This window comes from Pungitius pungitius, chromosome 19 (assembly GCF_949316345.1).
Source record: "Pungitius pungitius chromosome 19, fPunPun2.1, whole genome shotgun sequence".
NCBI lineage: Eukaryota > Metazoa > Chordata > Actinopteri > Perciformes > Gasterosteidae > Pungitius > Pungitius pungitius.
The window spans coordinates 874,177-901,228 of NC_084918.1; the positions used below are offsets into that span (position 1 = coordinate 874,177).

General features: G+C 48.9%; 2 protein-coding genes across 3 annotated transcripts; both read right to left on the reverse strand.

Annotated features, from left to right (window-relative positions):
• Positions 1 to 12,512: 12,512 nt before the first annotated feature.
• chrnd (cholinergic receptor, nicotinic, delta (muscle)) lies at positions 12,513 to 18,223 on the reverse strand. Its single transcript, XM_037455930.2, has 12 exons — positions 18,019 to 18,223; positions 17,249 to 17,394; positions 17,097 to 17,141; positions 16,875 to 16,984; positions 16,450 to 16,605; positions 16,107 to 16,216; positions 15,534 to 15,734; positions 15,332 to 15,443; positions 14,986 to 15,100; positions 14,653 to 14,863; positions 14,180 to 14,298; positions 12,513 to 12,866 (listed from the first exon to the last, which is right to left on the reverse strand). The coding sequence occupies exons 1-12, from the start codon at positions 18,149 to 18,151 to the stop codon at positions 12,684 to 12,686; spliced, it is 1,641 nt and encodes a 546-aa protein (XP_037311827.2). The 5' UTR covers positions 18,152 to 18,223; the 3' UTR covers positions 12,513 to 12,683.
• Positions 18,224 to 19,015: 792 nt separating this feature from the next.
• On the reverse strand, positions 19,016 to 26,621 carry cip2a (cellular inhibitor of PP2A). Of its 2 annotated transcripts, XM_037455928.2 has the most exons (22): positions 26,493 to 26,621; positions 26,162 to 26,264; positions 25,062 to 25,209; positions 24,818 to 24,930; positions 24,189 to 24,283; positions 24,014 to 24,110; positions 23,744 to 23,866; positions 23,287 to 23,432; positions 23,136 to 23,211; positions 22,380 to 22,604; positions 22,107 to 22,269; positions 21,889 to 22,027; positions 21,677 to 21,776; positions 21,468 to 21,586; positions 21,229 to 21,388; positions 20,965 to 21,039; positions 20,779 to 20,889; positions 20,501 to 20,697; positions 20,303 to 20,416; positions 20,143 to 20,225; positions 19,664 to 19,803; positions 19,016 to 19,415 (listed from the first exon to the last, which is right to left on the reverse strand). In XM_037455928.2, the coding sequence occupies exons 2-22, from the start codon at positions 26,261 to 26,263 to the stop codon at positions 19,272 to 19,274; spliced, it is 2,670 nt and encodes an 889-aa protein (XP_037311825.2). In that variant the 5' UTR covers position 26,264; positions 26,493 to 26,621; the 3' UTR covers positions 19,016 to 19,271. The 2 variants fall into 2 exon arrangements, with proteins under 2 accessions (XP_037311825.2, XP_037311826.2); XM_037455929.2 differs by lacking the exon at positions 26,493 to 26,621 and having other exon boundaries at positions 26,162 to 26,458.
• Positions 26,622 to 27,052: the final 431 nt, after the last annotated feature.

A 27,052-nucleotide genomic window follows, 5' to 3' on the forward strand; every position in this document is an offset into this window, starting at 1 on the left:
TGCTCCTCCTCTCCTCCTTCTCTTCGTCCTCTCCTCCTTCTCTTCGTCCTCTCCTCCTTCTCTTCTTCCTCTCCTCTCCTCTTCCTCGAGTTAGGAACCAGAGGAGAGACACCAGATACGAAGAAAATGAAGAAGCTTTAAATCTCTCCTTTATTTCTCTTTCATTGAGAACCTGTCTCTTGTCCTCAGAGAGCTGCAGGTGTCCCTCACAGAACGTCTCCCTGTGTCCACGTGGAATGTGTCTCTAATTATACTCTTCTTTTCCTTCTTATTTTCCTCGATGCCAAACCCAGCGAAATAACAGAGGAGAGAAGAAGAAGAAGGTTGGGGGGGGGGGTCATGGACTGAAGAGCCGATTCTTCTCTCTGTGGACTGAACAGGTGACATCATGGCGGCCATCCGGACCTGGGCCTGTTTCCTCCTGTGGATCGGCCTCAGCAGGCAGGACAAAGCCCCAGGTGAGACACAAATGCCTCTTTGTCCCCCCCCCCCCACCCCCTCCTCCACAGGGTTAACCTGATACTCACAGACCATAAACTGCGCTTTATTAAACCTGCCAAGTAGAGAAGGGTTGCAATCTGAGAACTGTCCCAAATTCCCCCGACTTTACATCCTGTCGTTGGGGGGGCGGTTCTCGACATCCGGATGTCAGGGGAACATCTGTCAGGTCTTTGTTTAGTCCCTCAGTGTTTAGGGAACGTTTTTAACTGATGGAGCAACGGAAAGGAGGACGGCGTGTGGCGAGGAGAAAGTGAAGCGCCCTCGTCCTTCATGTCTGCTGCCGCACACGTGGAGGTTCCCTCACAGGTGAACTGCTCCATCGACTGACCACAGACACCTGTGGAGACACGCAGAGAAGCTCCCGGGTGGATGCTTTGCAGATCAGACGATTTACTCGTCAAACACCTGTCGGCTCGGCGCAGTTCAGCCTCTCAGGTGTGAGACATCGAGCAGAGTGACCTCCCCGAAGCTCCTCAGGTGAAAGCACGCGTCAAGCGGCACACAAAAGAAAAACAGGGATTGATGGAACAATGAAACCGGTTCTGCTCGCTGATCATAAATCAAACGCTGAAATATCTCCCTGTTTATGCTTCGATGTTCATGTTCATTTCTCTTTACCCATCAGGGAGGTTCTTCCTGCCTCAAACGTTGTAACTGTGATTGTAGACATTACAAATCAATGTAATGATGTCATCAGAGTCTGATCTGCTGATCCGCGTGTTTGAGGCCGTTTTCCAGGAAGGAGGTTGGACTTCCTGCTTGGTGAAGGTGTGTCCCGCCTCTCACTCGCTGTGTGGCAACGAAGGACATTTGAGGGAATAAATCTCTACTAAAAGGAGCCATGATGTCATCATGACATCATAGAGGGGCGGGACTTTCTCCTGATTCTGAGGATGTCGAGTTTGATGAGTTTGTCTCTCCCTGGCTGTTACCATGGTAACAGGGTGATGCGCCTATAAGAAAGAGACATCCCACAAAATAACACCGACCTCTTTTCCTCGAGTGACTCGAGAAGGCAGCTTTGATATTCAGGTCATGTGACTTGTGTACTTAATAGTAATAGTCCTTCTGTAGGTGTTTTATCTTCCTTTAAGTATCTCACCATCTTCATGTAACCTCAATTTAAAGGACCGGTGTGGAGATCCAGCGCCTTCTGGCAGGAAGTATCTGATGTCCACAAGTGGTCATGAACTCCACGCCCCGCCCCCCTCACCTGGACTCACCTGGTTCTTCTCATTGCAGACGTGGTCGTGACGTGCATGGTCTCCGAGGAGTGCGTGCTCCCCTGCAGCTTCCAGCCGGGCGGCGAGGAGACCGTTGAGTGGTTCAAACAGGAAGTGATGATCTACAAGTTTCGGCGTGAAGAAGCCGGTGACCGCGGCAACGACGGTAACCGCAGCGACAGCAGCAAGCAGGCGCTCCGCGGCCCGGAGAGCCAGCAGCTCGCCGGGAGGGCCTCCGTCTTACCGCAGCTGGTATCCCACGGCAACGCCACGCTGGTGGTCAGGGGGAGCGGCCCGAAGGACAGGGGCACGTACAGGTGTCACGTTCACACCTCGCAGGGCGAGCACAACGCCAAGGTCATCGTGAAGGTCGAAGGTGAGTCCGTGAGGGGGAAGGAGCTTCACACGTTTAAGATGAGGTCATCGGTTCTTAGTAGTGTTATAAATATTATAATATTATAAATACAGCTCATGGTGCTGATAGAGAGCTGCAGGAATGAGTCTTAAATGAGTCACTTCCTGTTCCCTCAAAGTCAATGTGTTTCTAGTTAAACGAGGGGTCAGAGGTCAGACTCCCACACCAGCTTTACTTCTGACTCACACGTCAAACACCATTCCAGAGAGGAATCAGTGAAGATCCAGAACAAAAATAAGTCCTCCCTGCATCGCTAACGTTAGCATGCTAGCACGCAGTGGGAAGGGAGGCGCCAGCGGGGCTGTGGACTCTTAACTCTTGTTTTCACTCTGCTTTTACTGTAAATATCGGGTGTATAATTACTTCTAAATGACTAGAAGCCTCTGTGATGTCTTCCATTATCCTGCTCCTCGGGGGCGGCACCTCGAGGAGCCTCTGAAGCGGCGAGGAGGCCTTTGATTGGCTGAAGCGTGTTTGTAGGGACGCTGACATCGTGCTAGCAGGCTGCGCTGTTATCGGCACGAGGCTGAAGGCTAAATCGGGCGCTGGCCTTTAGAGTCCGTCACCGGGGGGGCTGCTGGGAAAGCGTTCAGCATGCTGAGCATGCGTGTGCGTGTGTGTGCGTGTGCGTGTGCGTGTGTGTGTGTGTGTGTGTGTGTGCGTGTGTGTGTGTGTGTGTGCAGCCCCCATCAGTGGCGTGTCCCTGGAGCTGTCCCGGCTGAGCGGCTACGAGGAGATGAAGTGCACCGCGCGCGACGTGTTCCCGGCGCCCCGCGTGGCGTGGACCACCGAGCCGCCAACCTTCCAGGACCTGCGGCCGGTCACGCGCGTGCTGGCCAGCAAGGGGGGGCTGTACAAGGTGGACAGCCGCCTCAAGATGCTCAGCGGGCAGCCCGACCTCGTCTACGTCTGCAAGGTCATGACCTCCTACGGGGGCCCGGCCTGGACCGCCTCGCTCAGGGAGAGAGGTAGAACATGATGATGATGATGATGATGATGTCGCCTTTGAAAAGAGGCCCTGAGAGCATCCGGCTTGCTTCACCTTTCCCTCAGAGATACGAGGAGCTGAAGGGAAGGACCTGACCATCCCCTGCTCCGCCCCTTCTTACCTGAACGGACCCTTCCTCAACTGGAGCTTCTCCGACGGGAAGGACCTCTCCCCCATCCTCACCTACGACGGCCGGACGGGGCACAGCACCTCCTCGCCGCCGTGGGGCGACCACGTGGAGCTGGACGGCTTCAGGGTGGCGTTCGGGGACGGCTCCCTGCGGCTGATGGACCCGAAGCCCTCGGAGCACACGGGCAGCTACACCTGCGTCTTCTCGCTGCAGCACAACACGCACACGGAGCGCAGCGCCGTCACCATCGAGCCCCCCGCCGGTGAGGACACACACCCACCCAACGGGGGGAACCAGGATGGAGACTGTTTCATGGGGGGGAATAATCCAGATTTGGGTTCATGTTTGATGTCACCTTAAAATCGTGTTCCGAGTAATGAATGAAGTGAGATGAAACCACAGGATCCCTTAAAGACCAGAATGCAGCAGCAAACACATGAAAACAGCTGCTGTCACATGTCATCGTTGACCTGTGACCTGTGTGCAGGTGGGCGGGGCTCCTCGGAGCAGCCGTCCTATTGGTGGATAGCGGGCCTGGTGGTCGCCGTGCTGCTGGGGGCTCTGGTCTGCCTGCTGGTCTACCTGAAGGTCAAAGGTAAACACGGGATATACAATGATGAGTCTAACTGTTTCATCCTGTGACTAATAGATAGAAATAGTCCCGATATTACAGCTGAGGACACAGAGCGGAGGATCCTTTAATGAGTCCCCGTGTCCTCGTTTTGTCCTCAGGACGAACCCCAAAGTCCAGGGACGACCCCGAGGAGGCGACGGAGCTGAACATGGCCAAAGGTCGGTGTGCGGCCTTCTTTAAACATGCACCTCCTCACCGGGACACCTGGGGGAGCCAGAGGGCTATTTTCCTCTCACCGTTACCATGACGACCCTTTGCCAGCAACCTGTAGTGGGCGCTCACTGGTCCCCGAGGTGGTGGAAGTGATAGAAGGGCCTCTCAGTACGAGGCAGTAAAGTAGCACCCAAAGCTCAGCCTGTCAGATAAAACCTAAAATAAATATGAACAATTAAAACTGCAGATTCTTTAGTATTTATACGCAGTGAACAGATGATTCATTGCATAAATGTAACAATGATATCAATCTGTGATTAATCATAATTGAAAGTTTATTGGTTTGTTAACTTGTTGCAGCAGAAATGTGTAACCGCTTGATCATACACATTATTTTATAAGTTAATAACTACATTACAGCGAGTTATAAACCATGTATTACATGTTTGTGCTGCTCATGGAAGCTGAATATTGTGACGTCCTTCACAGACTTCACGGCCGACGCTCGCCTGCCGGAGAGGAGCCCGATGACCACAACAACCAACGGCAACTAACAACCAACACAACACACACAGGAGCAAAGAGCTTCTCACAAACTGAAATCTATTTGAAAGATTTAATATAAGTGCTTGTTTTCTACATGGGGGGGGGGGGGGGGGCTGTGGCCCCGGACTGTGCAGCTAGAACCTGCTGCAGGTTCAGAACGTGTTTCAGGGGAAACAAGAACCCAGAAGACGGATTCATTTGGACCAGAGAGCGAAAGGTGACAATGCTAACAAAGGTAGCAGCGCTAACGGAGCTAACGGCGCTAACTGAGGTCAGAATGCTAACAGGGGACAACAATCCACGGCGTTTATTAGCTGGTTCGCTATTGGCCAAAGACTGAAGCTTGGACCTCACCAGCGTGGATTTATTTTTGTTGCAAACCTGTTAAGTGATCAGGTGACACGATTTACAAAATAAAAGCCTGCGTCCCGTTCGGTGTCCTTCACGCTGCCTTAAAAGCTTTTGTGAATTTTAAGGATCTTCAAAGAGCTGAAGCTCCTTCTGAGTCCTGTGTGGGTTAGAAAAACAATCCATATTTAATCTGCAGTAGACTGAAATAGTTTCTCTTTCTCTGCCACACGCTCATGAGCTCATTCACAAATGTATCATCATTGATGTTAATAAAGACTGGTTGCTGAAGGTTTGTGTGTGTTTCTACGACAGGATGTTGTTCTTCAGAGTCAGAAGGAGATGACGGACATGTTTTCATACTTATTAAGAGACAGGTTCACAACCCAGTTAAAAGCAAAAGGCTTTCATTTAACAACCGGGGGAGAAAAGAAGCTTTTATTTTGTAGTTTCCTGCCTCGTTGTCGCTGGGTTCGCTTCACTTCCTGCCTGACATCACATCACTCGGTGGGTCTTGTAGACCTCACAGGGGGGCGCTGTCAGTTTTTGCCATGATTACTTTATGTATTTTATTTAATAGCACAAAATCTCACATTTGCCTCAGAGGTTTCTACAGTGTGTGAACATGTGACCTCCTCTGTCCATGAACCCTCACATCAGCACAGGAACAACTCCTCAAACAATGAAAGATCAGAGTGAAGGAAGCTGTAGAGACAGAGGAGGATCCTCCCCAGATGAACAACGTCATCGATGCACAACACGATCAACTCATCCGACACAAATCATTCAAATACATCGATAATCTGACATTTGATCGACTCACGAGGAACAAGGAAGTATTTCAGCATCTAGTTTGTCTTAGTTAATGTTTTCCAATGCACTTAAGATGTTTAGTGACACCACGCCGCCCCCTACCCCCCCCCCCCCCTCTACACACCCACACACAGTGATGATGCATTTCATTCAAAGCTTCTCGCACTTAAATGATAAAAATGGCTTTTGTTGATTGTGTTTGTGACACACACCTGACAGAGACACACCTGAAGTACTTTGAACACCATGCATTCCTTTTCTGGAGAAACTTGATCACGCACACACCCACACACACACACACACACCCACACACACACACACACACCCACACACACACACACACACACACACACACACACACACGGTCAAAGTCTCACCTGCTGCTGGAGCTCAGAACAGGTCTCTCAGGTGTCAAACAGCTCGTGTCTTGTTTTTTAAGTCGTTGCGTCTCCAGGACGGAGGGACTCTAACAATCTAACATGTGGATTTCTGCATGTGGACGCGTCCTGTTTGTCGTGGTCTGGTCCTTCCTGAGGACCTGTAAGGGAGCCGGTGAGTCACCAAATGTCTCTAAATCACTGCGTTTGTTTCTTGACCCGTTTTAAACTCAATGAATATTATTTCAACTTATTTTAAACGGATTTAAACTTGCTTTAAACTTCAGCTGCCCCTAAAACAACTTTGTTCTTTGGACCTTCAAATGTTCTAATCATAACACGTGACTTGTTTCAACTTTGTACCCCCAACATTCATTCATGATTAATCTCAAAGGACCAAATGTCTCTTTCTCTTTCGGTGAAACTGTTTCGGCACAACAGGTGTGCAGGTTGTGAAGCCACCTGGGGCTCCTCACCATGGGGTTCCTCACCATGAGGCTCCTCACCATGGGGGTCCTCACCATGGGGGTCCTCACTCGGATTTGACCGTTATATAGTCAAGATTCAGCTTCCTTTGAGACTTTCCCATTTCCCCCCAACAGCTTCTTCTTGGTTGTGTTTAGTAGATGTCGGGCTGTTAAAAATAGAAAAGCATGTTTGTCAGGTTATCTCCAGCTCACGTTCCAAAGGACAACTCAAATTTTCTGGCTCAATTACTTTTATTTTGTTTGTCTTTTGCATTTGCCAGTTCAGAGAATTAGGTTGTAAACCTTTAAAGAAGAACAGAAATTACTTTTCCAAATTAAATATTCACATTAAACATTTCCAATGAAGTTTTAACTGGGTTTAAACATTTAGTTGAACATCTTAAACTTTTAAATTTAATGAAATATTTTAGCAAGTCTTAATGCTGCAATGACTCGCCCTAATCTACTGAGTAGTTGACACTTATTCTAACGTCCTATAGCATTATATTACTATTGCTATTATTCATAATATTTTCATTATTATAAGTTATATTGCTGTTAGGGCGTCATGGGGTTGTGGTGCTTGACGCTGTCGCCTCACAGCAAGAAGGTCCTGGGTTCATCTCCACCCAGTGTGGAGTCTGCATGTTCTCCCCGTGTCTGTGTGGGTTCTCTCTGGTTCTCCGGCTTCTTCCCAAACACCTGATCCACAGAGCAGGTGTTTGGGAACTCTAAATTGCCCTTAGATGTGTGAATGGTTGTTTGTCTCTGTGCTGCCTTGCGATTGGCTGGTGACCGATTGAAGGTGAACCCCGTCTCTCGTCCAAAGAGACAGGACTGAAGCCCCCCCCCCTGTGACCCTGAGTGCAGGATAAGTGGTTTGAAGATGGATGGATGGATATTGCTATTATTATTATAATAACTATCATCATTTCTTCGCTCTTACCAGCTCATTTAACATTTTTGTTGTGTGTCTAAACACAGTTTATTGGTATAAAGTTTATAATATGAATCCAGATCTGAACATCTGGATGCTTCTACAGATGCTGTGCTCTGCGTTGCCATGGAGACCTGCCTCCTACCTTGCAAGTTTTCTTTTGGAGAGGACTTGGTCATCCACTGGATCCAGAAGACAACAAAACACAACGTGCACTCATTCTACCACAGGAGAGACCAGCTCGGGACCCAGGACGCGTCCTTCAGGGGCCGGACGGAGCTGTTCCTGGATCAGATCCCCGGAGGAAACGCCTCGCTCCGTCTGACCAGGGTCACCATCCAGGACCAGGGAACCTATAAGTGCTACACCGGCACCAAGGCTGGGACCGGGGAGGAATACGTCCACCTGGATGTGAACGGTACGACTCCAGGAGCCCATCGGGTTAAAGGTTTACACCACCCTTCAGTAGCCTCTGGTTTTACACCACCCTTCAGTAGCCTCTGGTTTTACACCACCCTCAGTATCTTCTGGTTTTACACCACCCTTCAGAAGCCTCTGGTTTTACACCACCCTTCAGAAGCCTCTGGTTTTACACCACCCTCAGTAGCTTCTGGTTTTACACCACCCTTCAGTAGCCTCTGGTTTTACACCATCCTCAGTAGCTTCTGGTTTTACACCACCCTTCAGTAGCCTCTGGGTTTACACCACCCTTCAGTAGCTTCTGGTTTTACACCACCCTCAGTAGCTTCTGGTTTTACACCACCCTTCAGTAGCCTCTGGTTTTACACCACCCTCAGTAGCTTCTGGTTTTACACCACCCTTCAGTAGCTTCTGGTTTTACACCACCCTTCAGTAGCTTCTGGTTTTACACCACCCTTCAGTAGCCTCTGGTTTTACACCACCCTCAGTAGCTTCTGGTCTTACACCACCCTTCAGTAGCCTCTGGTTTTACACCACCCTCAGTAGCTTCTGGTTTTACACCACCCTCAGTAGCTTCTGGTTTTACACCACCCTCAGTAGCTTCTGGTTTTACACCACCCTTCAGTAGCTTCTGGTTTTACACCACCCTTCAGTAAAAAGTCAAATTCTAAACTTTACATTCATGCACGTCTACACCAACAAAGGCATCTACACAACTACACCTTCCCACATGTACTTTTACACCTACACTTCACAGGGAGGACTGAACTGATACATTAAGTTCAATCACATGATGTATGCAGCAAATATACAGTATGTGATGAAATAAAATGAATAAATAACTACAGTAAAGAGTTACTAGAATGAACATTGATGTCATTCCACAGCAGGGCTCAGTGATCCTGCTGGTACAGTTTGAAACAGGTCCACCTGGTTATGAAGGTATGTTTTAGTTTCTGTCTCCACTGACTCACGGCTGGTGCTCTGGAATCTGTTCTGTTTACGTCTCTACAGTCCATCTGTGTTTCATATTTGTTGAACCAGCTTCATACAAAATGAAAGAAACAATTCCACTCGTTCTTCTTTGTGCTCACGCACTCGGTCTCCGATAAGATGAGGACACCTCAGCTAGTGTGAGAGAAACACTGAGCTGATCCCAAGTAGGAGGAGAAGCTTCACTCCTCCACCATCAGAAACAAAAACATAACAGAAGGTCTCAAGATAACTGTGTGTTTGTTACAGCAGGAGACGACAGAGACCTTGATGAAACAAACTAAACTAAGCTCTTTGTACGAAGCAGAAACTGGTCTGAATTATGTTGTTAAAGACGTGTAAAAGCTGTGAAGTCGTTGGGTTCATAAATGACGACGTCTCTCGTATTCAAACAGCTCGATTTACTCACCAACATTCTGGAGCTTTTTGATTCCTCACGAGTGTCACAAAGACTAATCAGCACTTTAAAGACGTGACGTCTCACTCGTCTCCACAGCTCCGGTCCGTAGAGTCAACATCCAGCAGGTAGAAGACGGCCTCACCTGTAGCTCAGAGGGGATCTACCCTCGACCTGAGCTCACCTGGTCCACCAGACCTCCGTCCAACCAGAGCCTCCAGATCACGACCAGAGTGGAGCCGACTCCAGAGCAGCTCTTCAACATCAGCAGCTCTCTGACGGCTCCAGCTGCTGATCTGGACCACATCTGCACCGTCAGCTCTGGAGGAAACAACAGGACGGCCACGTGGTGGCGACCAAGTAAGTGTCTCTGAGGAGAAACACCAGATGTGGAATCACCTCTTCTCACCTCTGGGTTGTATCTTCTCAGCCTCCATCGATGGCTCAGAGTCTGGAGCAACGGTCCCCTGTAGGTCACTCGCTTCTCATACGCAGCTCATCTGGAGGTTCAACCACAGTCAGGTCATTCTGAACCAGACCTGGACCAACCAAATGGTCTCACAGGAGTGGACTCGGCATGTGGAGAGACCGTCAGAGTCGATCAACCTGACGCTAAAGGACCTGTCTTCAGATCAGGCGGGGATTTACACCTGTGAGCTCAGTACCACTGAGGAGACCTACGTAACCAGCACATTTGTGAGGGTACAGAAGAGTCCAGGTGAGGAGGGGAACCTTCATGGTCCGTTTTCACCTGATATCTGGTCAATGACATGCCCAAGAAAAAGCTTAGAAAAGGTATGAGGAAGCTTTCAATAGTGTCCCTTAAAGAGGGTTGCTAGGTGGTTGCTAAGGTATGCAGAACTGCAAATGTATGAAGGCGCTTTTAATGTCTACCTAAACGGCTGCCAGGTGGTTGTTGGAGGTATGCAGGTATTTTGAATCCCTAGGGTTGGTAGGTGAATACTAAGGTATGCAGGTGTTTAAACGTTTGTTCCTCAGGGCTAGCAAGTTATGTTTAAAGGTATGACGTATCAATGTCACCATCGAGCCCCCCGGTGAGAACACACACCCACCAAATGGGGGGAAACAGGATGGGGACTATTTTAGGAGGCGGAATAATCCAGATTTGGGTTCTCAAGAGGTATTTATGTTTGATGTCACTGTGGGATTTGTTGACAGAAAGAAAAATAAAGAAAATCACATAGAAGATCACACCAAACACTTAAAGAAGACTTGCAAACCAAAGGATCCTTTAAGACCAGAATGTAGTAGCAAACACATGAAAACAGCTGCTGTCACATGTCATCGTTGACCTGTGACCTGTGTGCAGGTGGGCGGGGCTCCTCGGAGCAGCCGTCCTATTGGTGGATAGCGGGCCTGGTGGTCGCCGTGCTGCTGGGGGCTCTAGTCTGCCTGCTGGTCTACCTGAAGGTCAAAGGTAAACACGGAATATATAATGATGTCTGTTTCATCCTGTGACTAATAGATAGAAATAGTCCCGATATTACAGCTGTGGCATCCTTCCAATCAGAGGACACAGAGCGGAGGATCCTTTAATGAGTCCCCGTGTCCTCGTTTTGTCCTCAGGACAAACCCCAAAGTCCAGGGACGACTCCGAGGAGGCGACGGAGCTGAACGTGGCCGAAGGTCGGTCTGCGGCCTTCTTTAAACAGAGGGCTATTTTCTTCTCACCGTTACCATGACGACCCTTTGCCAGCAACCTGTAGTGGGCGCTCACTGGTCCCCGAGGTGGTGGAAGTGATAGAAGGGCCTCTCAGTACGAGGCAGTAAAGTAGCACCCAAAGCACAGCCTGTCAGATAAAACCTAAAATAAATATGAACAAATAAAACTGCAGATTCTTTAGTATTTATACGCAGTGAACAGATGATTCATTGCATAAATGTAACAATGAAATCAATCTGTAATTAATCATTATTGAAAGTTTGTTTGTTTGTTTGTTAACTTGTTGCAGCAGAAATGTGTAACCGCTTGTTAATACACATTATTTTATAAGATGATAACTACATTACAGCAAGTTATAAACCATTTATTACATGTTTATGGTGCTCATGGAAGCTGAATATTGTGACGTCTCTCCCTTCGTCCTTCACAGACAGGCTGTGTCCCCGGACTGTGCAGCAAGAAGCCGCTGCAGGTCCACTCTTACAGGGGAAACAGACGGATTCATTGGGACCAGAGACCGAAAGGTGACAATGCTAACACAGGTAGCAGCGCTAACGGAACTAACGGCGCTAACTGAGGGACTCGCCTCTGCTGGAAGCCCCCCATGTTTTTATACTAATTATTATGAGACTGGTTCACGACCAGTTAGTCAGTGGCCCGCGTCGGGCGACCTGGGCAGCATCTGGCCCGGACCTGAAATCCAGATGTAATTCACAACATTAACACAAATAATGAAGTAATGAAAGTTTACTATCAAATGAATCAGTTGAAATCAAAAGTTTTATAATATTTGCAGTTTCAGCACTACATTTCTTTTTGCCAGCAGACAAAACGAGGTCAATCCTCTGAAGACACAGCAGACTGATGAAGACCAAGTAACGCCAGAGATAAAGGAAAGTCAAAACTGAGAATAAATGAATCCACAACAACTTGAAGACACATTACACTCGATGCACTGATTGACTGCACTGAGAGCATGACCATGAAGGCAGCATTCACTCAATGATGAGGCCCTGTCTCATCTTCTAAAACGAAATGAAGGACATTTAGGACCCAGACTGTTGACCTGCACGTAGCTTATCTTAGCTTAGCGTAGCTTAGCTTAGCTCCCCGTGAAGGCCAATGAGAGTCAGCTGGTTAAACTGGTGTTAACACAAATGAAGGACAAATACTTAAAGAGACTTTAGCAGCTAAACGGTTTGTTTCATGTTGTTGGTGATGGAAATCCATTGTTTCATAGATTATTGTATTTGTTATTGTTTTTTTCATTACTTGTTTATGTGATTAAATGATATTGTTTTGGTGGAAAGCTTTACGTAAATGGCCTCTTGGTTCCGTGGGTTCATTCATCTCACCTGGAGGTTCAGGTCCTGTCCTCATCGACCCAGTAGAAACACACAAATCTATTGCTAAAGTCATGAAGATTCGCATTTTCATCATCAAATATTTATTCTTAAACCTGAGATAATTTAACAGAAAGAAAGGAATCAAAGATGAAAACGTTTATTCAAACCAAACAAATAAAATAAAAAACGGATTATTCACCTCAAACTTAAGTTTGAGAAAAACACACAGCTACGAAACCGGAAACAAACATGTGGATTTTAATGGGAGAAAAACATGTGTTTGCACATGTGTACGTGTGTGCGTGTTTGTGTCACAGCAGGCGGTAGTTTTCCTCTTTGTAGTCGTGCGAGTCGCCCTGGAAGGGCAGATGTGGGGGAGTGTTACAGATGCCCATCAAGAAGATGATGATGGTGCCAAAGGTCATTACCGGGGTAACCAGGAAGAGACAGAGGCGGTCCACCGTGCGAGCGATGCCACTCCAGTTATCTTTCTCCTGTGAAGAGAGAACCACCAGACGCCATCACTGAGGAGCCTTAAAGCTGCATTCTGTGTAGTGACCAGCAGGGGGCGACTCCTCTGCTCCCATAGACGTCTATGAGAAAATGACTCTACTTCTGTGTAGTGACCAGCAGGGGGCGACTCCTCTGCTCCCATAGACGTCTATGAGGAAATGACTCTACTTCTGTGTAGTGACCAGCAGGGGGCGACTCCTCTGCTCCCATAGACATCTATGAGGAAATGACTCTACTTCTGTGTAGTGACCAGCAGGGGGCGACTCCTCTGCTCCCATAGACGTCTATGAGGAAATGACTCTACTTCTGTGTAGTGACCAGCAGGGGGCGACTCCTCTGCTCCCATAGACGTCTATGAGGAAATGACTCTACTTCTGTGTAGTGACCAGCAGGGGGCGACTCCTCTGCTCCCATAGACGTCTATGAGAAAATGACTCTACTTCTGTGTAGTGACCAGCAGGGGGCGACTCCTCTGCTCCCATAGACGTCTATGAGGAAATGACTCTACTTCTGTGTAGTGACCAGCAGGGGGCGACTCCTCTGCTCCCATAGACATCTATGAGGAAATGACTCTACTTCTGTGTAGTGACCAGCAGGGGGCGACTCCTCTGCTCCCATAGACGTCTATGAGGAAATGACTCTACTTCTGTGTAGTGACCAGCAGGGGGCGACTCCTCTGCTCCCATAGACGTCTATGAGGAAATGACTCTACTTCTGTGTAGTGACCAGCAGGGGGCGACTCCTCTGCTCCCATAGACGTCTATGAGAAAATGACTCTACTTCTGTGTAGTGACCAGCAGGGGGCGACTCCTCTGCTCCCATAGACGTCTATGAGGAAATGACTCTACTTCTGTGTAGTGACCAGCAGGGGGCGACTCCTCTGCTCCCATAGACATCTATGAGGAAATGACTCTACTTCTGTGTAGTGACCAGCAGGGGGCGACTCCTCTGCTCCCATAGACGTCTATGAGGAAATGACTCTACTTCTGTGTAGTGACCAGCAGGGGGCGACTCCTCTGCTCCCATAGACGTCTATGAGGAAATGACTCTACTTCTGTGTAGTGACCAGCAGGGGGCGACTCCTCTGCTCCCATAGACGTCTATGAGGAAATGACTCTACTTCTGTGTAGTGACCAGCAGGGGGCGACTCCTCTGCTCCCATAGACGTCTATGAGGAAATGACTCTACTTCTGTGTAGTGACCAGCAGGGGGCGACTCCTCTGCTCCCAGCGACTGCTTCCCTCTGTTTTTTGTCCCTGGGGGGTCACATTAACCAGTAAGCAGGAAGTCTCACCTCGTTGTAGTCGTTCTTGTTGCGACTGTGTTTGATGATGTAGTTTGCTCCGTCCACCGCCGGCTTCATCTCTCCGTACAGCTGATCCGTGACTCCTCCTTCCTCCTTCGGCTTCACAACTACACACAAACACACACAGAGGCACAACGCTAGCACATCTGTGAGGCAATAAAGGACCTGAGGTCTTTGGAACGTCGTTAGGAACTTTAGGAGTCCAGGAAAGGATCAAAGTAAACGTCCCACGGCGTCAAACAGCGTAGCTTAGCATTTAGCTGCTACAGACAGGCGTTTCCCACAGAAGGAGCCACAAGGGAGCGACTACAGGGCAAGAGCCCATTTGTTTTTTAAAAGCTATGTGTGTCAATAAAGTTGTGGAAATAAAAGACAAATCCCCCCCCCCAAAAAAATCCTCTCATTTAACAGATGTAGTTTGGTGAAGCAGAAAGGCATCATGGGAAAAGAAGGGGACCCACCCGCGGCGTGCGTGGCCCGAGCCGTCAGCCCGTGCCTCTCCGACTGCTTCTCGAACATCAGCTCGCTGCGCGACTTCACGCTGTAGTACTCCTCGGCCGAGGCGATGTAGCCCACCGAGCTGGATCGCCGCGGCAACGCGCCGTCCCAGGCCGGCTCCTCCTCCGAGGGGCGGGACATGCGCAGGAGGCGGGGCAGCCGCTCCAGGAAGAACTGAGAGGGGGGGTGTGTGAGAATTTAGATAAATACATGAAACACTTGCGAGTGTGTATGTGAGAGTGTGTGTGTGTGTGCGTGTGTGTGTGTGTGTGTGTGTGTGTGTGTGTGTGCGTTACCTTCTTGGTCCAGTCAGACATGACGTGTGTGCTCGGAGTCCTGAAGTGCAAGTTGAGGACGACCACGCAGTTCAACACCACCACCGTCACCAACACCATGTTGAACATCAAGTATCTGAGGGGGGGGGGGTTCACTTGTAACAGTACTTTCCATCTCTACTTTTCTCTGATCTCTGATTGTATTTCCATTTTAAGAAATGACAAATTATCTTTTGATGTGACTGTATTTCATATTTTATTTAAATAATAACATTTTTATGACACTCCTGCAGGAATACGCCAGATCTCAAATGTCCCCCTGATGTGTGTGTGTGTGTGTGTGTGTGTGTGTGTGTGTGCGTCTCACTTGACAATGAGGGGCACAGACATGGAGGTCTCCGGCAGCCTTTGAGAGATCAGCAGCAGGAAGACGGACTGAGCCAGCAGCACGGAGATGGACAAGGTCATCTTCTCACCACCTGCACACACACACACACACACAGTGTAAGAACCCAGGTTGTGCGTCTGAGAACACAGGCCGGCGTGGAGGGGGGGGGGGGGGCACTGACTGTCGGCGGGCAGGTAGTAGACCAGCGAGGCCAGGAAGGAGATGAGCACACAGGGGATGATGATGTTGACGATGTAGAAGAGCGGCTTGCGCTTGATGACCAGGTAGAAGGTGATGTCCTGGTGCTTGTTGCTCTCCATGGGGATGTGCTTGTAGGTGTTCCTCTTGGCCGGCCGGTGGTTGATCTCCCACTCGCCATTCTCTGGGGAGGAAGAAACCTTTGAGCTCTATGTTTTTAAATGTTTAAAATAATACAAATGTAGAGTCAGTATCTACAAAGGTGTCAATTAAATAAAATGGCAAATCTTATTGGTGGCAAAATGGAGAAGGAAACATTTCATTAATATATTGTACACAAGCATCATCTATAAAGCCCACATTAGGGTTTTATTCAGCATTTTAAATAACTTTATGGATTTTATGTACGAGTGAGGCAGAAATGTTTTTCTAACATCTTAGAGGTTTTATTCAAATCCGTACACTTATTGAATGATATGTGCCAAACTAACACTAAAATGTAATATAATATTGCTATGTTATTTTACTAAGACATGAGTGTGGGGGGGGGGTCTACCCGTGAAGCTAGCCGGGTCGATGATGATCCACTCCACCGTCCACTTCTCCTCGTCGTTCCCATCTTCCTTCAACAGCATCCGGATCTCTTTGGCGTTGTAGGTCAGAGAGCTGCAAAGGATCATGGGAAATGTCATTTTTAAATCAAATGCCACGAGCGGCAACCAGAGGAAAGGTTTTTTTTTTCGAGATATATTTTGCACCTTCTGTCTTTTCTTGGGTAAAATCGTGTTTTGTTTAAACCTCCACAGTCTCATCTCGCTAAAAGTCCTCAATCCGTACAAACAACGTGCAAGCCTCCTATTTCCCATCGGTGCCTTGAACGCACCACGGCGGCGCCTTACGTGAACTTGAGCGTGCAGTTCTGCCAGTCGAAGGGGAAGAAGTTGACGTTGATGGAGCAGGAGGAGCGGAAGATGGCGGGGGGCAGCCAGATGCAGCCACCATCGGAACCCACCAGCACGTTGCTGTAGTACGCCACCTGGAACTGGGCATCGTTACTGGCAGAGAGAAGTACAACACACACACACACACACACAGCATGTGATAGTACAACAATGTGCAGAACATAGTATGGTACAGAGGTATAGTTTAAAATCATCAGTGTGGTTTGTTATTATTCGTCCCAGAAGAAGCGAACTGAAGAGGCCCAAAGATGGAGCCCTGCGGGACGCCACGAAGCACCGTTTCGTTTTATTCCATTTAAATAAAATCTCAAATGCATTAATTCTCCTTTTCTTTCGCTGTGAAAATGGAAGCTGAAGCTCACTTGTTCTCCAGCACGATCTCCGGCAGCCAGACCATGTTGGTGGGGAGGCGGAGCATGTCGATGCCGTCGAACTCCGTCACGTTCCACGACAGGCGGTAGTCCGTCCACGTCTGCCAGCGCACACACACGGACACACACACGGACACACACACGGACACACACACCGAGTAAGTAAAGGCCCCCCACACACCCCCACGGAGCCAGAGGACGGCTTCTACTCACGTGCTCAATCCACACGTTGGTCAGCAGAGTCTCGTCCACTTCTTTCTACCAGAGAGAAACACACGAGTCGTCCATTAGTCATTTCACTTCCTCATCAACTATAGTCTCTACACATGTTGAGCATCTACACACACACACACACACACACACACCAGAGAGATGAGGTTGGAGAGGGTGAGAGCGAGGAAAACGTCGACGGCGTCCTGCTGCTTCTCAACGGGTCGAAGCTCTTTGATGTATCCTCGCTCTTTGATCAGGTAGTGGATGAGGCGCTCCTCCTCGTTCCTGCACAACACCTCTGACACACACACACAGCGTTACAGGTACCTCAAAAGTACAACACGTACCTGTAGTACAGTAAAAAGTACAATATATACCAATGAGGTATTGGAGGAGTAGAAAGACTCAAATAGTATAAAGTACCTCACTTGAGTAAATGTACATACCAGCACTAGTATCGATTACAAAAGAAATAGTACACAAAAAAGGGACAAAACTAATACTTCTAGTTGACCCCATAAGACACGCACACAAACACACACTGACAAACACACACAGCGTGTGAATGCCTTCATGCAGGTCGTGTTTCACAGCAGCTGCTCGTGGTTCAGTCTTAGGCCCCTGCAGTACTACACACTGCTGTGTACACGCTGTACTACACACTGCTGTGTACACGCTGTACTACACACTGCTGTGTACACGCTGTACTACACACTGCTGTGTACATGCTGCAGTACTACACACTGCTGTGTACACGCTGTACTACACACTGCAGTACTGGAATTTTAGAAAAGTATTTATTACTTTTGCTAATTCAGTAGTTATTAAAGATAAAAACAAATACAATACAAATACAATAAAATTGAACAAGTAAATAAAATAAAAATACGAGATGATCTTTATGAACTATGAATAAACTCACCGGAGGGGAGCAGCGCGAGCAGCAGCGCGAGGAGCAGCGCGCGGCCCCGTGCTGGAGGCCGCGGGGCCGCGCAGGAGGACCGGGGCTCCGTGGAGGAGGACCGAGGCTCCGTGGACGAGGACTGGGGCTCCATGGAGGAGGACTGGGGGGCCACTGAGGAGAAGTCTGCGCCTCCTTTTAGCCGCCGACCTTCCGCCGGCAGTGAGCGACGGGCGGCAGCTGCAGAGAGAAAATAGACCCCGTGGAACCGGGAGGAGGTCCCACTGAGACAGGGGGCTCCACAAAGTACATTATTATACATATATTTTTTTAATATCTAATTTTACTCCTTTCATCACATTAGACACGTTAGATTGTAGTCATTGGACTACATAAACAACAATTTAATGTAATATATACAGCTTATATTTGTTTTGGATATTTAGTTTTGTTATTTTGCTTTAAATATAAAATGTTTAACCAACATAAAAATTCATGGCCGATAATTCAATATCAAATAAACATATCATTGATGTGTTTGTACACATTTTAAAGCTAATATCAATATTAAACATTTCAGAAGCTGGTAATTTTTGAATAATGAATCCTCAGAATGCATCAAACTCATCACCGCCATCACCTCACAAACATCTGGAGCTATTTACAACTTAATTTCAGCCAGTTAAAATCTAATATGGTATAAAGTTAATATGTTCCTTCACGGTTGTGTACTTTGAAGGGTGTGAACACATTTAAAGGGACAGAACGTCCTGCTACTAAAAACCTCTCAGCTTCGGACCAATAAAGAACCAGAACATCAGCATCACCGTCCTCATGTGTCTCAGCAGGTCTGATGATGTCACGCGTTGTGTGTTTGTTGTTGTGTGCGCTCCAAAGAAGGCGACTGAATGTTGACGTTAAAGTGTCTTTCTACTCAGTTTATTTATTAGTCACAATAAGCAAATTATCGTCTTCACTTCACCGCCTCCCCTAATTGTTAAATTGACACCAATAAAAATCACCAGTAAAGTCATCTTTAATAGTTTAGTGAAGCCTTTTGTTGGTTATACCAACTTAAACAAGTTTAACATACAAGTAAAAACACAAACAACATTTGTCCCTTTTGGGCTGCCGTAGAAAAACACATCAATCCTGTTTGTTCCATTTGTCCTGCTAAACGTTTCACACTGTTCTGTAATAGTGACATCACAGACTCACTATCCAATCACACACACACACACACACACACACGCACACACACGCGGCGCTGAAGGTCACAGCGACAGGTTGACGTCGCTCTTGGCCTCGGCGCTCAGGCTGTGGATCATGGCGATCATGGACGAGTGTTTGCTCAGCTCGTCCTCCTTCTGCTTGAGACGCGCCTCCAGCTGGCTCTTCTTCATCTCCAGGGACGACGCCTGGAGGACACGAAGGTAACCCTCAGCCATTCAAGTCACTTTTCATCCTTTAATAATATGTAATTATAATGTAATTCCTTTATAGATCAAGCTAAATTAATCTGCAACTCTTTTTTTCTGTAAGTAAAAAAAAATAACAATAAATGATCTAAATTCTCATACTTATTCAAACTCCAACACTCGATCCATCAAGAGCATCAAGTAACGGACTCTAGATGAAAGAATGAGTAAACGCTCCTCTTCCTCACCTTGATGCTGGCCTCCTTCCTGGCCTGCTCCGTCTTGTTCAGCTCCTTCCTCAGAACATCCACCGTCTCCTCCAGATCTCGCTTCTCTCTGTCCTTCTCCTGCAGCTTCTCCTCCTGGGCCCCGAGGTCAGCGCGCAGACCTGGAAGACCAAGAAGATCAAAGTCATAAAAGCTTCCATCAGAAATCTGCTTCCCTTCTCCAGTAAAACCTCTCTGCCTCTTCCACCATTCTGTGCATCTCGTGGGATTAAAGAAACCTTTAAGGTGATTGAACGGGAAAATTCAGAGAACCCTTCCTACAAAGTTATTTTATTTGATTGATCTTCAGTTAGCTGGAGCAAAGGGTGCCGTGCTGCAGTGGAGTGAGTCTCTGGTGCTCAGACACTACCACGTGCGTCCACAGGGGGCGCCACCGTCCCGCTGAAGGAAGGTTCCTGGCGCTGAGGAGCTCTCTGGCGGGAGGACGAAGTGGGACTAACCTGCGATGTCGCTGTCCCTCTGCTGGAGATCCGAGCGGAGGCCCCGGACCTCCTCCTCCTTCTCCTGCAGCCCTGAGGCCGTCCTGGGGAGGAGACAGATGTTAGACGGGGCGCTGCAGCCTGCACCAGCAGACAGCGCGCAGAGGGGCGTGTGCGTTACTTGTGGTGCTGCTCCTGCAGCGCTTGGTGGTTCCTCCTCAGCGCGTCGCTCTGCTTGGTGAGCGAGACGTGAGCGGCCTGCAGCTCCTTCAGCAGCCGCTCGCTCTCGTTGAACCTGCCGAGGAGACTCAGTGAGGTTCCGATCCAGAGTCAGTGCTGCAGAGCAACAATGAATGACCCTTTTCTTGCTGCCCCCGACCTGTTGAGCAGGGCGTTGTACCCTCCCTTGAGGACCTGGTGACTCTCCGAGTCCTGCTGCAGCCTGGCGTTGTGCTGCAGCAGCTCCTTGATGTCGGCCTTGGAGAGCTCCGCCTCCAGCGCCTGGTTGGCCAGCTCGCCCTGCAGGTCCTCGCAGCGCCGCTCCGCCTCCTTCAGCAGGCTGCCCAGCTCACAGGCCTGTGCACAGGTAGAAAAGCATCTGTGAGGACTCCTCCTGACGTGAGTGAAGCAACACAAGCTCCTGTGTGCGTGAGTCACCTCAGCTTCAGCCTGAGCTCGTTCGAGGAGGTACTGAGCGATGAGGCGGTCAGCCTGAGAGAGGGCCAGCGCCTTCGCCTCCAGAAGGTCCTGCAGGCAGCTCTCCTTCGACTGGACGACACACAGAGAGCAAAATAAATACAAGAAACACACACAAGAAAAGAAAGTACAGGCGTACGCGCTCACCGCAAACGCAGAGAGCTTCTGCTCGTAGACGTCGATGATCTGAGACACGTGGGAGTCCTTCAGGTTCTCCTGCAGCTGGAGAACAAAGAACATCAGCGATGACATCACCGCGGGACACGTCTGCTACGCCGTGATGTCATTAGACCCCGTCCAAACGAGCTTTGTGGTCCTTAAAACGTCATGAAGCCCCGATAAGCCAAAAACACCCAGAAAGGAAAGGAAGGAAGGAAGGAAGGAAGGAAGGAAGGAAGGACACACACACACCTCTAAGCCGTTCTGGATCCTGTCCACCAGGCTGTGGATGCTCCTACTGGAGCAGTCCAGTGTGCTGGAGGGCGGGACTTCCTGCACGGCGACACGTTTGACGGACAGCTCGGCCTCCCTCATGTGGAAGGCGTTGTTGGCGGCCATGCTTTCCCCCAGGCTGTAAGGGACAGAAGAGATCTAAAGACACGTGTCCATAAAGAGACATGAAGCAGAACTATGAGCTGCGACCCACTCACAGCAGAGAGGGGAAGTCTGGGATGAGCGTGGCCTCAAACAGCAGCGACAGGCCGCTCTGCACGCGCTCTCTGTGGTGGGACGTCAGCGCCAGAGACAGCGGGGTCACCATCCTCTGGTCCTGGGACACGGAGACAAAAGGGCAAACTGAGGGACGAGACAACAGGAGCAAACTGAGGGGCCGAGACAGAGAGAGGATGAGAGCGTCTACCTGTAACATCCTGTAGAAGCTGGTCTCCATGTCCTCCACCTGTTGTCTCAGTTTACTCATCAACTCCAGAGTCTTCAGCAGGGCGTCTGCACACACCTGGCTGAAACACACACACACACACCTTTATACAATCACTGTGTCCATTTCTACCATCAATATAATGGCACTCAAACGTGTGAATATTGATTATCGACAGATGGCCGCTGGCTCACCTGAGGTCGTCGCCGGGGCTGCAGGCCAGGGGGCTGTTGCCGTGGCAACAGGAGAGGAGGGCTTCGACCTGCGAGAGGGCGAACTGAGCGCTCACCTGACGGGACACCAGGGACCTGGTGGAGTCCTCCGCGCACAAAGGTGGAGGCGTTAAGGCTTCAAAGAACAACAGAACAACAACACAACAACAGTAGTAAAACAAGGCGCTGCTGGAGGATATCGAGCAGCAGGCTGGTGACGTGTGTGACGCGGTGGCAGTGTTTCCGCAGGTGGGCGTCTCCCAGGGAGGGGTCGAGGCCACTCAGTAACCCCAGCAGGGGGGGGAGCAGCCCCCCCACGAATCTCAGCACACACTCAGACACGGAGTCCGCCTCCAACGCCTCCTGGAGGGAGAGGGGGGGGGGGGGGCAGCGGAAGAAGAGAAGAAACGGATAATCAGTGAGATTATTGATTGGAGGAGAGAGTTGTTCTTCCGGTGCCCCCCCCCTCGTACCTCCAGCAGCTCGTTCAGCAGCTGCAGCACCTGCAGCGAGCAGGCCTCGGCGCCCTCCACCGGCGAGCTCAGCCACAGCACCAGGGCGAGGCCTGGCGAGGCCCCCCCCAGCTGGCCGGGCCCCGTCGCTCCCAGTTTGGGGGCCGCCAGCGGTCTGAAAACCACGTGGCACAGCAGGGGGCGCAGCCCCCCAACGCTGCACATGGCGAGCAGCAGCTCCAGCACCTGAGGACGCAATGCAGAGAACGAATGAGGATGTGAAGAAACGCTCTTCTTCATCATCATCATCATCTACTCCATAGAACGCCAGTTTTCAGCCTTTCACAGGAAAGTTTAATAATTACATCTTTCTATCAACAAAAAGTAAGGTATTGGTTTTTGATTTATTACATTATTTTTAACTAATCTGATTGTGAATTGAATCTTTAATATCATTAAACCTCTTTTTCTGTATTTCATGCTTTTAGTGTTACGTCATTGTGAGTTAGGGGTCTACATTATCTTTATATATTGTTAATTACAAAGTGTCTAACACTTGTGCTAGACACCCCTCCACCCCCTGATTTCCTGTCACTGCTCTACTGTCCTCAAACAGATGAAAATACTTTGGACGCTTGTGGTTTCTGCAGAGCACCACATAAAAACATGCAAAACATTTAGACTTTGCACACAACCGCCCCCCCCCCCCCCCCCCCCGGATTGCTTAGTCATAGTGCGGCAGGAAAGTTGCCGAAGAGAAATGAGTGACAGGCGGACCTTGGCTGCAGAGTCCGGGTCTTTTGATTGAAGAACTCCCAAAACTTTAGACACGCAGGCTGAGAAGTGCTGATACCTGGGGGAGGGGGGGGGGGGGCTGTTAATTCAGGTCAACACTGAGTGGCAGGGTGAGTGGGTGAGTGTGGTGTACCTGGTGAGGTATTCTGCTATCTTGGCGTTCTTCAACAAGTCGACCAAGAGGTCGACGGAGTACTTGAGGGTCAGCGTCCCGTCGCCGTTGACGATGATGTTGAAGACGAGCTGGAAAGTCTGGATGATGTTTGTGGCGTCAAAGAGCTGCAGGAAGAAAGCAGATGAGTGAGTAAGGTGTGAGGTGTGAGTGAACAACTTGTTTGACCTTTCATATATTAACAAACTAAAAACAGAAACTAAACTCTTTGCACACATTGAACAATAAAAATGTACAAAACACAAAAGTCAGTCGTATAAAAATGTGTTTTATGAACCTGTTGAACCTCTGAAATAGTTTAATTTGCTGAATGCATTCATCTTTCTGAATGTAATAAATGTATCAACTCTCGATGGAATATTGCAACATATTTCACTAACGTGACAGGATCAGATAAAGATGCAGAGTGCCCCCCCACCTTCTCCCCAACCTTCTCATTGAGAGTGAGGCTGGCCAGGATGGACAGCGTGAACACCACCACCGTCAGGCTGTTGTGATCCAGGAAGTCGAGCAGAGTTCTGTAGAAGGTCTTCACGTTGTCCTGCAGGAGAACACGCGCGTTAATGCTGAAGAAAACACGCCAACCACGGCAAACCTTCCCCGTCTCTCGTTGTGTTTGTTAGGACCTTATTATCCCAATCTGCTCCTGATGAGCCCCCCCCCCCCCCCCCCCCCGGTGTCGACCCACCAGAGACTTGATGTGGCGCTGCACACAGCGGTTGTCTCGACACAAGTTGACCATGAGGCCGAGGCACGGCACGATGATGTCATCTCTGTGGGACTGGCTGTGAGGGGAGAGCCGGAGAAACGAGGTTAATCAGCCAGCTCCCTCATCGGGGGGGGGAGGGGTGGGGGGGCCTTACATGTTGGTCATGAGGAAAGCCACCAGCTCATGGATGTAGTTTGCAGACTGGAAGACGCGAGTGTTGTAAGTGAGTTTCTGCAGCAGCTGCAAACACTGCAGGACACACGTGAGACAAGATGAGTCACACTGTGTAACGTGTGAGAGAAACAGACCACATTTCTGCCCCTTCATGGTTGTGCACTTCCTACAAGCCGGTGGGGGGGCAGGAAATTAAAAATACTAATAATAAAACAAATAAATGAACACAGTAGGATATTATTTTCCCTGCTTTTCTTTTGTAAATGAGATAAATCAATGCTGTGCATAATAATGACGTAATCTCTATAAAGCTGACAACACACACGTTTCTATTACTGTGGAACAATCTGCCCGACTCCACCCCCCAAAGTTGTGAACCTTGGGGGAAACAATGTAGAAACAATAATGACCAAATGCATGTCAGGCCATTCATTTATCACCACCCACTCCACAAACACACAACAAGCGCCCACAGTAATGGAAATAGGGCTTCATATTTTTAACCGACTGTTCCATGATGTATTTCCATCAAACATCTCGGCCTTTTTTCTCCAAAAAAAAAACACCTTTTTGAAGACTCACTCAACGGTTGTAAAGGACGGGACTCACCTGGAGCACCAGGGGCTCCTCGGGCGAGGCGCGGCGGCAGTGGACGACGGACGCCAGCGTGCTGGTCAGGTTGTACCTGCTGTTGAGAATCTCCAGACTGTCGTCATCACAGGCTGCAGGAGGGAGAGCTTTTAGTTCTTCTTCTGCCTCAGCGAACCCTCTCTTCTCTGTTGCTTTATTTCTTATACAACCAATGGTTTTAAAAGGTGACTCTGAGAACAGGACACGTGAGTCCAGCGCGTACCGAGCTGAGCCAGCAGGGAGATGACGGAGCTCGTCAGGGTGGGGCTGGTGTCGGGGTTTCCAGCCAGCTCCACCAGGCCCCTCACACACTCACGGGGCATCACCTGACCCGAGGACAGCAGCTGGTCACATTTAAGGCCCGACACCTCCTGCAAAAACACACACACACATCAACAAAACCTACCAATGCGCACAACATCACCTCATCAGAGCTAGTGCTTAATATATACGGGTCAATGGATGGTTTATGCTGTATGTTGTGCTTATCAACTCATTACCACCTCCTTTGTGCTGTCAAGGTACTTTTTAAATTTGTGTTTTTCTGATCAGAACATCTGGGCTCAGGTGGGTCATCATGAAGAGTCACTGTGTAACATCTGGGCTCAGGTGGGTCATCATGAAGGGTCACTGTGTAACATCTGGGCTCAGACGCGTCATCATGAAGGGTCACTGTGTAACATCTGGGCTCAGGTGGGTCATCATGAAGGGTCACTGTGTAACATCTGGGCTCAGACGCGTCATCATGAAGGGTCACTGTGTAACATCTGGGCTCAGACGCGGCATCATGAAGGGTCACTGTGTAACATCTGGGCTCAGACGCGGCATCATGAAGGGTCACTGTGTAACATCTGGGCTCAGACGCGTCATCATGAAGGGTCACTGTGTAACATCTGGGCTCAGACGCGGCATCATGAAGGGTCACTGTGTAACATCTGGGCTCAGACGCGTCATCATGAAGGGTCACTGTGTAACATCTGGGCTCAGACGCGTCATCATGAAGGGTCACTGTGTAACATCTGGGCTCAGACGCGGCATCATGAAGGGTCACTGTGTAACATCTGGGCTCAGACGCGGCATCATGAAGGGTCACTGTGTAACATCTGGGCTCAGACGCGTCATCATGAAGGGTCACTGTGTAACATCTGGGCTCAGACGCGGCATCATGAAGGGTCACTGTGTAACATCTGGGCTCAGACGCGTCATCATGAAGGGTCACTGTGTAACATCTGGGCTCAGACACGTCATCATGAAGGGTCACTGTGTAACATCTGGGCTCAGACGCGTCATCATGAAGGGTCACTGTGTAACATCTGGACTCACCTTCACCAGCTTCTGGAGCTGCGTCGCGTTCTGCGCCGTCCTGCCGTCTCTGTACTGCCGCATAGCCAGCATCAGAGACTTCAAATACGTGGTCATATCCATCCTGTCGGGTACAAACTATTATCTCTACGGTCATAGTGGTGAAACAACGCGATAATAGAAGAGCAACGTTCTACACCCTCCATCTTTGATGCTAACACTAGCTAACATGTAACACTATAACAAGAGCGAATTAAACACCCTCAAACGGATTAATATTGTTGACCGGTGCGTATATTCTTTGAGGGTTTTAGAGAACATTCTTCTGGATGGTTTGATGGTGGAGGACTACCTGGTGGCGTTTCTTCGTCCCGGAAAATCAACAACATCAACCGGGCACAGCGGCTCCCTGCTCCCGCTTCCAGTGTTTAAACGGAAGGAACCATGTTGGAGAAAAGGTGGGGGGGGGGGAGCTCATTCATGAAACTTATTTCCAATTGTGTATAATAGAAGTTATTGAAGTTTAAAATTAGTGTAATGTACTTTTAAATTAAATAGCATTCTCAAGTTACGTGGGAGATTTCTTTCATCAATAAAGCGAAGTGAAAATGAGATCACCCTCTCTGCCTCGTTTGGTCGAGGCTGGGAGCGTCACGTGACGTGGATGGGCGGAGCATAACCAGCCGTTGTAGTAAATTCATAATAATATAAAATTAAGAAATTTCAATTAATGCGAAAAATATGTTCGTAAAACGCAAATAAATAAAATATATTGAAATGAAAAATCATGTTATTGTTTTATTACATTACATTACAAGTCATTTTATTATCCTTAATCATCTTTTGTGTATTAATAGGGGAACTGCTGTTTTTGCTGTGTTTGTATCAGACTTACAGGTTTAACTAAGAAAC

What these genes read in the sequence shown, in the direction of transcription:
- cip2a (XM_037455928.2), bottom strand. Translation starts at nt 26,263, where the DNA reads ATGGATATGACCACGTATTTGAAGTCTCTGATGCTGGCTATGCGGCAG. An exon ending in GAGCTCAGGCTGAAGCTGAG is followed by an intron (nt 20,698 to 20,778) that starts GTGACTCACGCA and finishes ACCTGTGCACAG; the next exon opens with GCCTGTGAGCTGGGCAGCCT. An exon ending in GGAAGGAGGCCAGCATCAAG is followed by an intron (nt 19,416 to 19,663) that starts GTGAGGAAGAGG and finishes CGTGTCCTCCAG; the next exon opens with GCGTCGTCCCTGGAGATGAA.
- chrnd (XM_037455930.2), bottom strand. Translation starts at nt 18,151, where the DNA reads ATGGAGCCCCAGTCCTCGTCCACGGAGCCTCGGTCCTCCTCCACGGAG. An exon ending in CTACTACCTGCCCGCCGACA is followed by an intron (nt 15,444 to 15,533) that starts GTCAGTGCCCCC and finishes GTGTGTGTGCAG; the next exon opens with GTGGTGAGAAGATGACCTTG. An exon ending in TGTCTGACTGGACCAAGAAG is followed by an intron (nt 14,864 to 14,985) that starts GTAACGCACACA and finishes CCCCCCTCTCAG; the next exon opens with TTCTTCCTGGAGCGGCTGCC.